This window comes from Pleurodeles waltl, chromosome 1_1, assembly GCF_031143425.1.
Source record: "Pleurodeles waltl isolate 20211129_DDA chromosome 1_1, aPleWal1.hap1.20221129, whole genome shotgun sequence".
Lineage (NCBI taxonomy): Eukaryota > Metazoa > Chordata > Amphibia > Caudata > Salamandridae > Pleurodeles > Pleurodeles waltl.
The window spans coordinates 438,757,780-438,772,743 of NC_090436.1; the positions used below are offsets into that span (position 1 = coordinate 438,757,780).

Sequence of the window (14,964 nt, forward strand, 5' to 3'; positions counted from 1 at the left end):
TTTGGTAGTTTGACATGAGGTACTACTGAGAGGTCTAGTAGTGTTGTGTACCAAGGTTGCCTTGCCCATGTCGGTGCTATTAGTATGAGTTTGAGTTTGTTTTGACTCAGCTTGTTTACTAGATATGGAAGGAGTGGGAGAGGGGGAAAAGCGTAAGCAAATATCCGACCAACTCATCCATAACGCATTGCCCTGAGACTGATCTTGTGGGTACCTGGATGCGAAGTTTTGGCATTTTGCGTTTTCCTTTGTTGCAAATAGATCTATTTGTGGCGTTCCCCAACTCTGGAAGTAAGTATTCAGTATTTGGGGGCGAATCTCCCATTCGTGGATCTGTTGGTGATCCCGAGAAAGATTGTCCGTTAGCTGGTTCTGAATTCCTGGAATGAATTGTGCTATTAGCGAATGTGGTTGTGAATCGCCCAATGCCATATTTTCTGTGCCAGGAGACACAACTGTGTTGAGTGTGTGTCTCCCTGTTTGTTTAGGTAATACATCGTTGTCATGTTGTCTGTTTTGACAAGAATGTGTTTGTAGCTTATTATGGGTTGAAATGCTTTCAGCGCTAGAAATACTGCCAATAGTTCTAAGTGATTTATGTGAAACTGTTTTTTGGTGAGTGTCCCATTGTCCTTGGATGCTGTATTGATTGAGGTGTGCTCCCCACCCTATCATGGAGGCATCTGTTGTTATTACGTATTGTGGCACTGGGTCTTGGAAAGGCCACCCTTGGTTTAAATGTATACTGTTCCACCATTGAAGCGAGGTGTATGTTTGGCGGTCTACCAACACCAGATCTAGAATTTGACCCTGTGCCTGTGACCACTGTGATGCTAGGCACTGTTGTAAGGGCCGCATGTGCAACCTTGCGTTTGGGACAATGGCTGTGCATGAAGACATCATGCCTAGGAGTTTCATCACTTTTTGACTTGTATTTTTTGATTTGGATACATGGCCTGTATTACATTGTGAAATGCCTGAACCCTTTGTGGACTTCGGAGTGGCAATCCCTTTTGTTGTGTTGATTGTCGCCCCTAAGTATTGCTGTGTTTGACACGGCAGAAGGTGTGACTTTGTGTAGTTGATTGAGAAACCTAGTTTGTGTAGGGTTTCTATGACATACTTTGTGTGTTGTGAACACCTTTCTAGAGTGTTGGTTTTGATTAACCAATCGTCTAGGTACGGGAACACATGTATTTGCTGCCTTCTGATATGTGCAGCTACAACTGCTAGGCACTTTGTAAAAGCTCTTCGCGCAGTTGTTATTCCGAATGGCAACACCTTGAATTGGTAATGTGTTCCTTGGAACACAAACCTTAAGTACTTTCTGTGTGAAGGATATATCGGTATATGGAAATATGCATCCTTTAGGTCTAGTGTTGTCATGTAGTCTTGTTGTTTGAGTAGTGGGATTACGTCTTGTAATGTCACCATGTGAAAGTGATCTGATTTGATGTAGGTATTTAATGTTCGGAGATCTAATATAGGTCTCAGAGTCTTGTCTTTTTTGGGTTTGAGAAAGTACAGAGAGTAAACTCCTGTTCCTTTCTGGTGTTCTGGTACTAATTCTATTGCTTCTTTTAGTAGTAATGCCTGAACTTCTAGTCCTAGAAGATCTATATGTTGTTTTGACATATTGTGTGTTTTCGGTGGCACGTTTGGAGGGAATCTGAGAAATTCTATGCAATAACCATGCTGGATAATTGCCAGTACCCAAGTGTCTGTTGTTATCTCCTCCCAATGTTTGTAAAATTGTCTTAGTCTCCCCCCCACAGGTGTTATGTGTTGGGGATGTGTGACTTGGAAGTCACTGTTTGTTTTGAGGGGTTTTGGGGCTTTGGAACTTCCCTCTATTTTTTGGGAATTGTGCCCCTCTATATTGCCCCCGAAAACTTCCCCGCTGGTATTGGCTTTGATAAGTGGGCCTTGCTTGTGAGGTTGTGGCCTCTGTAGGTTGACCTCGAAACCCTCCCCTAAATGGTGTTTTGCGAAATGTGCCTCTGCTTTGTGGGGAGTAGAGTGCGCCCATGGCTTTTGCGGTATCAGTATCTTTTTTGAGTTTTTCAATAGCAGTGTCGACTTCCGGCCCAAACAACTGCTGTTCATTAAAGGGCATATTCAGCACGGCTTGTTGTATTTCCGGCTTGAATCCGGACGTACGCAACCATGCGTGTCTCCTTATTGTCATTGCAGTATTTACTGTCCTTGCAGCTGTATCTGCTGCGTCCATTGATGACCGTATCTGATTATTGGAGATACTTTGTCCTTCTTCTACCACTTATTGTGCCCTTTTTTGGAACTCTTTGGGTAAGTGTTCTATGAAATGCTGCATTTCGTCCCAATGAGCTCTATCGTATCTTGCCAAAAGTGCTTGTGAATTGGCAATACGCCATTGGTTTGCTGCTTGTGCTGCAACTCTTACCTGCAGCGTCGAATTTGCGACTCTCCTTGTCTGGAGGTGGTGCATCTCCCGAGGTATGAGAGTTTGCTCTCTTGCGAGCTGCCCCAACAACCACAGAATCTGGTGTTAATTGCTGCGTAATATAGACAGGGTCTGTTGGTGGTGGCTTATACTTTTTTTCAACCCTTGGAGTAATGGCTCTGCATTTAACAGGCTCCTGAAATATTTGTTTTGAATGTTTTAGCATTCCTGGGAGCATAGGTAAGCTTTGGTATTGGCTAGGAGTGGAGGAGAGTGTATTAAATGAAAAGTCATCCTCAATTGGTTCTGAATGCAAGGTGACGTTATGAAACGCAGCTGCCCTTGAGACCACCTGCGTGTAGGATGTACTGTCTTCAGGTGGCGACGGCCTTGTAGGGTAACAGTCTGGGCTGTTATCTGATACAGGAGCATCATAAAGGTCCCATGCATCAGGATCATCTTGACTCATTGCAGTATGAGTCGGAGATTGCATCAGTGGTGGAGTGGCTACCGGTGATGTATGCATTGATGGTGGTGGAGTTGTTTGTCTTGCCACCTTTGCCTGTGGCTGCTTGTCCTTTTCTTGAAAGGCAAGTCTTCTTTTCATCTTAATTGGGGGAAGAGTGCTTATCTTCCCTGTGTCTTTTTGAATGTGGAGCCTTCTTTGAGTCTGGCTCAACAGATTGAAGTTCCTCTCCGAACTTATGTCCTTGCATCTGGGAGGACAATCCCTGTTCCTCTGTGTAGGAACCTGTTTTCGGTTCCGATGCTGGATGTTTCGGAATCGAAATCTTTTCGGTCGCCTTTTTGGGCTCCGAGGCAACCTTCTTTATTTTCGGCGTCGTGGTTTCTCGGTGCCGAACCATTTCGGTGCCACTGTCTCTGTGCCGAATCTGTTCGGGACGGTGTCTCGGGCCCGAGATTGCTGTGTGGCGGTATCTCGACCGGAGTCGGATGACTTCGCCACATGCATGCCCTTTGTCGGTGCCGATGATCGGTCACCTATCTTTCGGGTTAAGCCATGGCCTGTTGGCTGTGACGTCCCCTGGGCTTTTGTTGTCTTCTCGTGAGTTTTATGTTTCGATGTCTTACTCACGGTTTTCGGCGTTTCTTCGGGATCGAGCTCGTCCGAGTCCGATTCATGGATGGAGAAGCTTTCTTCTTCCTCCTCGAAACGCCCTTGTCCTGTCGGCGCCTACGCCATCTGCAGTCTTCTTGCTCTTCGGTCTCTTAATGTCTTCCTCGACCGAAACACTCGACAGGCTTCACAGGTATCCTCCTTGTGCTCTGGAGACAGACACAAGTTACAGACCAGATGCTGATCTGTATATGGATACTTGTTATGGCATTTTGGGCAGAAGCGGAATGGGGTCCGTTCCATCAGCCTTGAAGAGACATGTGGCCGGGCCGACCAGGCCCCGACGGGGGGATCGAAAAAACCCCGAAGGGCCACCGGAGCTCTTCAAAAATCGGTGTCGATCTGTTATAACTAACCCGATACCGAACGCAAACAATACCGACAATTTTTCCGAGATTCTAACTAACTTTCCGACCCGAAACACGGAGCGAAAAGGAACACTTCCGAACCCGATGGCGGAAAAAAAACAATCTAAGATGGAGTCCACGCCCATGCGCAATGGAGTCGAAATGGGAGGAGTCCCTCGATCTCGTGACTCGAAAAGACTTCTTCGAAGAAAAACAACTTGTAACACTCCGAGCCCAACACCAGATGGCGGGATGTGCACAGCATGTGTATCTGCAGCTACACATGCCACCGAACATATATATATATATGGAAAATGTCACTTACCCAGTGTACATCTGTTCGTGGCATTAGTCGCTGCAGATTCACATGCTGTGCACAGTCTACACTCCCCCAAACAGCCCTAACTTCAGTATCTGGGGGAGACCCTGGAGCCAGGAAATAAGAGCCTGCTGACCTGAAGAAGAAGAGGGTCAACTCCAGAGATGTAAAAGGCGAGAACTGAAGACCATTGACTAACTTGGAAGAACCCTGCCAGTCTGCCTGCTGACTGACAATTGAGAGAAATATGCCTTGTCCTCCTGCTGAAACCTTCAAAAGCCTGGGAAGACTGCCAGCTTCACCCCAGCACAAGGAACTCTTGTGGAGTAGAGGAGCTGCTCCCAAGCATCCTTGAAGATATCCAAGAAACACTGAAGAGGACTACGGACCGCCAAAACCCAATGCTGGACAGCACCACTGCACCCACGCCCACTAGCCTGAGTTTGAAGTGGGCCAATGGTCCCAGCATCTCCAAAGAAAGTCCACTGTGGGTATCCCACTGCAACCTCTTTGTGCAGGCCCGTTTCAACTGCAACAACCTCTGTTGATGGCAACCCGACGGTCCACTGCACTCAAACGCCCCGAGCCAAGGAGAAGAAGACCACTGGTGTCCTTACGTTCCTGAGGCTCGCGAGACATGAGCCCACTTGTTTGTTCAGCAGGACTGGTCCCCCGCAGTCCACGTATGCAGCCTGTTTTCTGTAGGCCCCCTCCACTGCGACCACCACAGGTGACGGAAACCAGATGGTCCAAGAACCTAGATGCCCCAGACCGAAGAGAAAAGCACCACTAGTGTCCCTGCATCCCTGAGAATCGCAAGAACTGAGCCCACTTGGTGGCTCACCCTGACCGGTCCCCCAGTCATCACCTGCAGCATCCTTTTTTCCTAGACTAATCACCAGTGACTTAAATCGGGCACCCGACACTCAACTGCACCAATGCACTCAGCTGCCCCAGTGTCTCCCGAGGTGACCTGGTAGTGTGGCCCAAGACATGCCCCAGTCACCTTAAGACTAGAAGATTGGTCCTGTAAGTTGCTGTAGAGTACCTGTTTGCCATATTTGTTTTCCCTCCATAGGTTAACAGTGCAGCTTCAGAAAACTGCACTAAGTGTCAACTTCTCAAAACTGTAATAATTTCTATTACAAAATGTATGTACTTGATCGTATTGCTCCTGATGTCCACACAAATATATAGATACTTGTTATTTTTGTAAATTGGTGTGGATCTCCTTCTTGAGTAGTGTTTCTCATGTACTGATTGTGTGCCTATGGTACTTGTCTAAGGGCTACGGTAGTGGGTGGCACAATCAGTGCTTAAGGTCCATAGTGGCATTTAATTTACAGGCCCTGGGCACCTATAGGGCACTTTATGAGGGTCTTACAAGTAAATTAAATATGCCAATTGTGAATAAGCCAATATCAACATGTTTTAGAGTACAGAGCACCTACACTTTAACACTGGGCAGCAGGGGTAAAGTGTGCAGAATCCTAACAGCCATTCGAAATGAGTCCGAAAAACAGGAGGTCAAAGGGCAAAAAGTTAGGAAAAACCACACCAAGGATGCCACGTATAACAATTTTCACTCTAAAGACACTGAAGAGGATACACAGAACTGCAGACCTTCATTAGGTCAAAATATAAAAGTGAAGATGGGATACCAATATCACCTAGATCATTACACCTCAATCTTAAAATGTGGAATGGCATAATTCCAGATAGCCAACAATGCTACAATGGCATACCAACACAGAAAAACGTTATTCAGAGACAAAGTAACTCAGTATACCATAACAGAACAATGACCTGCTTAAGTAAATTCTTTTAGAACAGACAATTCGATTTGCCATTAAGATTTATCAAAGGGTTTATGGACATATTTAGGGGAGACATCAAAATGTGTTTATTCTGAAAAGGCTTTATAAAAGCTAGAACAATGACAAGAAGTACACGTTCTCTAGTAAGAGTTTCATTTAAATATGTACGTTTCTATCAATTAATTAGAATGGTGCTAGTGCCTATGTCAATATTGTAGTTAACTCCATCAGTCACAGTAACACACACTTGACATTTTCAAATGCTAGGAAACCAGAAGGATACTCATTTGGGACTGAAATACAGGCCATATTTGAAGTTTTTGCAATGCACAATAACAATTAGTATTTTAAAGGAAAAACTGTAAAATCTTCTGTGGCTGCAATGGCACTTTAAAAACTCCAGTTTATGTGATCTGAAAAGTGACACTTATATAAACACATGCCATCATTGAAAAGATAAACTGGCTGCGTATAACAGAAAAGAGCGACTAAATTAATCTATTTACTTTAAGGATCAAATACCTTCGTCAAGTTTTACTTAAACCAATGCTTGTCCAAACTCCGAATGCTCTGCCTGTTGGATCCCTGCAATGGAATTGTGTCTGCCTTCACAAGAAGATAGTGAGCTCATGTCACAAATGTGTGAATACATTCTATCTACATTACCAGAAAGTGTGAGGACACTGTTTCGAATGTATTAAGAGTCACAATGGTCGATCCTTGCTCATACCTTTATTAGTTCATAGATGTTTGATGGATCACAGGTAGTCAGGCTGCCAAAAATAATTAGAACCTCTCTGCTTGTATGCCCTGGCATGTGCCTGTGATAGATAAGAGGAAAATAGTTTACCATTCGGTGGGTTTATGTGTTGAAAACCATTTAAGAGGTTGTTAATTAGGAGAGAGCCTTTTTCAAGAACACTACACCACAATGAAGTAAAAGTCCACTTTAACACTCAGAACGTAGCTACCTGTTCATTCACACATAACCTGCCTCTCTGCTTTTGTCCCTATTTAATGCTCCACTGTATTTCTGCTAGATTTGCGTTGCACACACGAAACATACGCATATACATAAATTTTCCATGATCATGTTAAACTACACCATGGCATAGCTTTCTTTTAAGATTGGCTTTTGTGAGATTAGTCATCTCAGGGTTGTTTGTCTAGTTATGAACTGACACATCCTCAAGACGATATAAACTCTTACTCATTAAAGTTTAAAACTATGTAAATCAGTTAAAAATGTATTATACATTTTCATATTAGCATAAACACCAGAACTGGATTAATATGTATACCAACAGCCACAACAAAAGTGTGTCTTTCTGCATCCTATGTAAAATAAACTGCTAGGTATGCGTAAAACAATATTACTTGTAATCCTCGGTCTGCATTGCAGGAATCCTCACTGACGTCATAAGCATAGAATATTTTTGCTTATGTGCTTCTGACCTATGAACACTTCTTTTACATATGAAAGCCAATCTTTAGTTGGAGGTGGACACCTCACTGTGAAATATTCTGGTGGTGACTCCTTCAATAAGCTGACATCCCAAGCTTAACAAGCATTTGTTTAAAAAGGGGAAAAAAAAAAACCACTTTGAAATGCCTAAAAAGAGCACTGTATCTTTAAGAAGCCATTGAGTTCTCTGGTCAAGCATGCATTTTACTGGCAGTTTTTCTCACAGCTCCACTTCGTTTGGATGGCTATGATGTAAGACCTTCTTACTAAAAGCTATTGACAACCGGGTAGGAGGGCGAGTTGTTTATGACTTCAGTAAGGATTCCTACAATGCAATCACAACGAAGAATCATATTGTGTATTTATAATAAACTCGGGAAATCATTTAAGCAACACAAAAAGATGATGAACGGAATGCTGAACATTGTCAAGCATTCACCCCCAGTCACAGACCTGGGTTTAATCCATCATTATTTTGCTTGCCATGCCATTCCAGTTTGGATGCAGACATATGCAAATCAGCCTTGATCCTGCTCTCCGCCAATCATCTTATTTTGTGGTTTTGCTTTAGCGCCCTAAGTGGCAGGGGGATACCCAGACGTGGGTCCCTTGCTCGCTGCGCCACTGGATTCAAGCTAGTCTGGCTGATGAGGGGTGATACCCTGAAACCGATCCTAGGATGTTTTTTCCGGTGCAGGGAGGACCTGACTCGGCAGTTCTGGCTGGACTTTTCACATGGGTCCAAACTGGGGTGACGTGGCAAGCGCTGAGGTACGAGTGTTTGAAAAATTTCAACACTCCAACCATTATTTCATTTTGTGCTAAATCATTCAAACAAACAAATTCTTCAAAGTGGCTTGAGCTATTAATGTGCCAGCTTGTGAATCTTCAGCTAAACAGTAGTATTTTGTAAATGTGTGTACGAATTTCCTGGTAGCTGCCTCACAAATCTCTGTTAACAGTACTTTTCTTAACCAGGCAGCAGAACCTCCTTCACTGTGTGTAGAATTTGCTTTTGGTTTCTCTAGAAGAGATTTGTTGGTTAACTGGTGGCAAAAAGGAATGCAAGAAGCTACAGATCTAGCAATGGATTATTTAGAAGAAGCCATATTGGTCTGGAGCAGACCATAGTTAATGATTATTTGACTCACTTTATGTAGGTCTGTTCTTCTGTCTACATACTACTTCCGGACTCTTCTGACATCCAACAAATGTAGTGATCTTCCAACTGAAGAAGTTGGATTGTTGAAAAATATTGGTAAGAATTATCAATTTATGTCAAAATCTGATAAAACGTTGGGTAAAAAAAGAACTGTATAAATAACTTACACTTTGCCCTAAGTTATGCCTATCTGACTCTGCCATAGCTACCAGAGTGTTGAGCTCAGGTGAATTTAGGGACTTTAAGGGTTCACCCTGACAAGTGTTGGGATTATTCTTTGAGATGGGTAGTCACAGCCCAATTAATAACACAATTTCTTACAGAGGTCATAGAGAGTTTAAATTGAATTGTAAGGTTCACTTTTCACAATGGCCGGGAGTACCCTTTTGCACTACTAGGCCCAAAGAGATGGGTACACTTCACTTTTAATTTGCTTCAAATGCCTGCCAGAGGCTTATATAAACATGTACAAAGGGCACTCTTGAGGAACAACGTTTTACAACTCTTTTTTTACTTTATAATCTCATGCAGCAGAGAAACAATGTGATGTCATTCACAGTCATCACCATCTTAATGAGTATGTATACAGGGCTTAAGGACTCAGTGACATCCAATCACTGCCTGAAAACAGAAGGACGAATCTCCTAAACAATCAAAACAGGTGCATCAGGAGTGCTTTTCAGAGTGGCCTTTGCAACTTCTCTAGATGTGGGTGGTCCAGTAGATTATTGCACTGCATGCTGTACTGGGAAGGGAGAGATCCTCCTCTGTGATGGCAGCATTTAGAAGAAGCTGTTTCCCCACTAGGGCTCCGAAGCTGGTGTGGATGGCATATTGTGATGCAGTCCTCAAAGTATCCTGATGCATTTGCATTGATCGCCTTAAACTTCAATTCTGCCTACAAACAAAAGCAATGTTTTTCAAGAAGGGTTAATATGCTCTTAAGGTTGCTGATAACTACCCTTTAAGCCTCATTCTAGAGGACTTCTCTTTAATTATTTTTTGAAGTACTGACAACTAGGCTGTTGTACTAACGCAAATTAACTCCCATTACTGTTCTTGCTATCTTAGCCCATTTTGCCTCTCCCTGATACATTTGAACCCAGTGTAGCATCTCTGTTTAGCATATCCAGAGCATTGGCTTGGCAATGCAAGGACATTCATGCCTCAAGGAGTACTCCCCAAGGTATACGATTGGACTAGTACTCATATATTAGTGTCTTCCTGCTGAGTTGTTGCATATTTTCCCTAAATTTAATTCAGGCTAATGTGAACTCCATTTTCTAAATGCTTAGGCTTAGTCAGTTCCTTGACATCCACAGTCAAATGATCTCAAAGATCCCATTAGCAAATGTCAACAGATAGATCCTGAGAGGAGAAAATAATCCATATATATTCCAAATAACTCTAGCCCAACACACCAGATTCCAGGAAGCTTTCATGCAGTGGTTAGATGCATAACTTAAAAAGCAAAGGAGAGAGGCAGAAATGCTGTGGCATACCAAACACCACAAGATGGACTGTACATTCAGTGTTGCGACGGAATAGTCCCTTGCATGGAGAAAGAAGTATACTCCTGCTCCGAGTGCCAGAACTCTAATGAATCCTGGACCCCTGAAGCTGATTTCTGTTGTCATGGGCGAACATGGACCATGCATGTGGCGATGACATAAGTCTGCCTCCCAAACTGTGGTCTTTTTGTAACAGGAGGTGGGCCCAAAGCGGTGCCCTCTTACTGGGGAAAGGCTACTGCCCCTGCCAGGAATTAAGCAGCATGAGAGCAGTGGCGGCAGCCTACCATTTAGTGATCAGTAGGAGTGAGCAGGCCTTGTTACCTGTGTTACTGGAGTGAGGCCTACAGGCTCACTTACTCAGAGTTTCAATATTGTGCGTTTATCTCTCACCCTTGGTTTACATCAGGTTGATATATAGCGCTGTACGATGTATGCCTGTTATACATGTGCTGGTGTATATGTGACTCTGACTAGTACAATACAGAGAAGGCAGTGAGGGTATGTCATAGGTATGTGCTGGGTGTGTGTGTGGGTTTGAACAATACACTACAAGTAAGATGTAGTGCTGTGCAGTGTGTGTATGCATGTGCTGGGTGTATGGGTGCCTATGAATGGTACACAAAACATGGAAGATTCTGGATTTCATTTCTGGTAGACCCACTGCTAAATGGTGGAACATGAAAAGGTAGATCCCCCCCCCCCCCCAAACAGATTTATGGCATGCTACTGTACTGTGAGCTGGGTGGGACACACTGGAGAAAGGGAGAGTCAGGCACATCAGTTCACTTCGAAGGGTGCTCTTTCATTCACATATGGGGCCAGGACACATCTCTGGAATAAGAAGGGACTTATAAGAGAATCATAAAGAACAGGGCTGAAGTCCTTTCAATAAGCATACCACTGACATCCAGGTGTGAAATTCTAGTCACTCCCATGGCCTGTGTTGTGGAGCTATCAGAGTTGGAGTTGCTCCTGCTGCAAGATGCTTTCTGAAGAAAGAGACAAGGGCATTTGAAAAGGAAGCAGATCCCAACTTAAACTTCAAAGACTCAGACTCTAATTCACATTTGGCGTATGGACATTGATCAAAAGAAGGGGAGCTTGAGACCCCCAAAACTGTCAAATATCAAGCAGCCAGTCCAGCTGTGGGAGGAGGAGAAGCTCTGCAAGGCTTCTGTTTGTGACCAGGACTGGGCGCCAAGGCCTGCCAGTCTCTCAACGGGGTAAGAGGACATCACCAACGGACTAACCTGCCCCTAAAGCCTGGAGCACTAGCACCTGCCTGCTTACCAAGAACAGTGCGCCCTGTGAGGAAGAGGAGAGAGTTGGAGGAAGTGAGGTCCAGTGTGGGATCCTGGCAATTGGAATCCTGTAGCGAGGTGTGAGGAGACACCAGGTGCACTAATCGGGTCATTGCCCGTGTGCAGGGTAAAGTTGGTGACCCCGAATGCCAGGTGAGGTCCTCTTGAAGATTGCTGCCATGCCAATTGCACCACAGCCTGTGTAGAGTGAGGATTGTTGGTGACCCCCGTATTCCGAACAACTTTGAAGAACTTACCGGAGACAGACACTACAGCTTCAGCACCCATGAGGGGGGGCCCGCTTGACAATACTGGTCATTCAGACCCTGCTGGTGTGGGTGAGCCTCATTACAGGCTAGACAGCCCAGGGAAATATTGCATGTCATATAGTGCCTCAGCACAAGAACACCTGACTTTAATAAAGAGTCGGAGAGGGACTCCTGAAACTTGGGCTACTAGTGGGGCTTAACCTGAATGTTGCCTATAGTGAATTATTATTATTACTGTTATTATTATTATATCATCATTTTGCAAAGCACATTGCTACCCGACAGGGTTTCTCCAGAATGAATGGAGAATAACCACTACCGCTAGTGTGTGGGAATCAGGAACTTGCTTATAAAAAAAAAGAAATAGAACCCCAAACTCAGGAGAATGTGTGTATTGTTTGTGAATGTTGTAATTCCTTTGTGTCCATATATATATGCAGTCTGTTTTTTTTCACTGTGAAAAATGGTGAAGTGGGACTGATAGTTTTAAGTTGATTTCCTTATTAACATTTAACATCCAATATTGAAAATGACTTGAATACTCACCTCCCAATAATGATCAGACAGGTGTCAAGAAATGCCCTTTGTACATGATCACCAGCCAGAAACATACTTTAAAGGGTCAGTAGATAATTAGTGTAAATATGGAAAAGAACAATTTTACAAGAACCCCATGTACCCCATATACTAACTTCAGAGTCTGCATGGCCAAAGACAAAGAGTTAAACAATGATGGTTCCCCACTGCAAGTCATATCAACAGCTTTCTTGAGGGCGGTTATGTGCTTCTTTGGATTTCCTGCAATTAGAAGAGCGTTGATATCTAATGTCAATTAGAACAATTAAGCAATTGTGGCTAGTCATTAAGCAATCTTTATGTGTGTTCTATTTGTCAGTACTAAAACAATACCTGTGAGTGGTAATATATTCATATACCAGCATGTAAAAAGCACAAACAAAAACAATAATACAGCTGAGACCACCTGGATCAACGCACTCTCTATTTTTAACAATTTCAGGTGAAACACCCCGTTTCAAGAAAATACCAACCATATTTTGCACGCAATCACAATGTGAAAGAAAAGGTTAAATGTTTTGCTAAGTGAATGTACCTCTGGTTACCTCCAGCATAAACTGCCCATAGAACATGATGGCCTTGTACTTTACCAGAAAAAAGCCCAGGTCCTGCTAACCTGAACCCAACAACTGAGAGCTAAATTAATGGCGCAAGTGAAAACGTATATAACAAATAAGATAAACCCTTCTCCACTAGTGAGGGAGTCAATCTAGGTGCTGGATCTCTACCACATCCCACTCATAGACGCCCTCAAAATCTAGCAATGTGCTTATAACAAGCATTTACAATGCGACGGGTCTCGCGTTTGCTCATGTTAGAGCTGATAGCATTGTAAACTCTTAACCCGACTTTTCACCTCTCGGGCAAAAGTGCATTTATGTACATAACCCGAAAAAGTGAAATCAAGTATGTAAAGCGCTCGTAAATTAGAGAAAAAAAAGTCCATGAGCCCATGGAAAACAGCGAGCCTCGCATGTTTTCTGCACTTGGTCGCTGCGCTCGAGGAGGGCTAGCCACCGGAAAAGGCATGACGTTTGCGTGCCTTCGACTAATGAAAGCAAGCAGATTTTATTAGGGAAGCCCACGAACCAATAAAAAACACTGACGTGAAGTTGACAGGGCTCCGAGCCCTTTTCTAAATACAAAAGAGTCTCGCTGCAATATGCATGCGCGAGCGCATGCAACGCAGGCTCGACCCTAAAAATTACAAAACATAACAGAACGAATATTAAAGAACTCCAAAACCTACATAAGCCTAAATATCGAAAGCAGCATGATCATCATAAAAATACTCACAATGCTATAAAACAGAACACGTTCTCTCATTCCAAACTATCCTGCCAAAGTTGGTTACTAACATGACGTAAAGACAACCTGAACAAAAGGGACAATCATTCTTATGAATAAATCCACACCTGTCGAACAGGTCACCCTTTTCCATTTTAACTCAAAAGAACTTTTATGCATAAGGAAATGCAGTAAACCACTCCTGTTCTAGAACCTATTCATAGATGGGTGCCTGACCAAGAACAAATTAAATAGCTAGTCAATTTTTTTTCAAGACTTTAAAGCAAATAATGCAACATAAAACAGGGTCACTGGCAATCAAAACTCATTTTATGACTAAGCCATAAAACTAAGGTGATATGCCCGCAACGAAAGTGTTTATTTTAATCTTACTGTGCTCTACTCACGAAGAAAAAAGTGAAAGTATGGCCACACTTGGACCTCAGCATGAAAATAATTTTACTTTTTATTTTGGATGGGGCTCCAGTGCAGAATTGTCCATAGTGGAGTGCTCGGCACAAGGATGCATAACAATTCTGTTTCAGTTAAATTTACGAAAAACTTGGTGTTGAATTCAGGTCACTGTGCCAGACTTCTACCGCAACCACTTCTATCTCCGATCTGTGGAGAGATCTACTGTTGAGCACAGACAGACCGTGCCCCCACCCCGCCCACACTAAAGTTAGTCACGCAGATCCTAGTATATCTAGGGATGTTTATGGAAAAGGTAAACAAATAAATATTTTAGCACCTCGCTAGCTGGGCACATATCTGTCTACAGCGAGGGTGCCCAGTGACTGCCCTTTTATATTTACAAGAACGTGAAATGGCATTCTTAATAGAAAGTTCATTTCACATTTATGCTCATCATTAAACTTCACAACTGTGACAAGTTTTTTTTTCAATTTTACCTAAATATCATGATATCATATGTAAAAGAAAGGATGAGAGAAATAATGTTTCACTACAAAAAAAAAAAAAAAATCACCGTTTACCTGCAAGTTCTGTTAGTTTTTCTGCTCGTTTGCTCTTGGTTACAATGAGACCGACCTGTAAATCAACATATATGTAATTAGACATCTGAGGTGGAAGGGTTCGTTAAACAAATCAGCGGGCAAGATCTTTCTTCGGGGGGGTGTTGTACATGTTGATGCGCGCCCCTCAGCTTACTTCCTATTACACTTAAAGGTGGATCTTCTGGTGGAACTTCCTTCTGCAACTCAAACTACTTTCATGTCTGACAACTTGAAGTCACTAACTGTGATGTTATCAATAGCAATTCATGTTCTCGCTTATTCCTTAGATTGGGCAAAGTGACTTGAAGAGGGCTTTTTCTCTTCTGTTCGA

General features: G+C 43.1%; 1 protein-coding gene across 1 annotated transcript in view; it reads right to left on the bottom strand.

The window, feature by feature from the left end:
* Nucleotides 1–14,964, bottom strand: part of GTF2H2C (GTF2H2 family member C) — a 229,619-nt gene that overhangs the window by 105,157 nt on the left and 109,498 nt on the right. The window contains exons 7-9 of the mRNA XM_069224368.1: nt 14,613–14,667; nt 12,447–12,552; nt 6,774–6,864 (exon numbers count right to left, since the gene is read on the bottom strand). Of these exons, the coding sequence (XP_069080469.1) occupies nt 6,774–6,864; nt 12,447–12,552; nt 14,613–14,667 (252 nt within the window). The remainder of the gene's footprint in view (nt 1–6,773; nt 6,865–12,446; nt 12,553–14,612; nt 14,668–14,964) is intronic.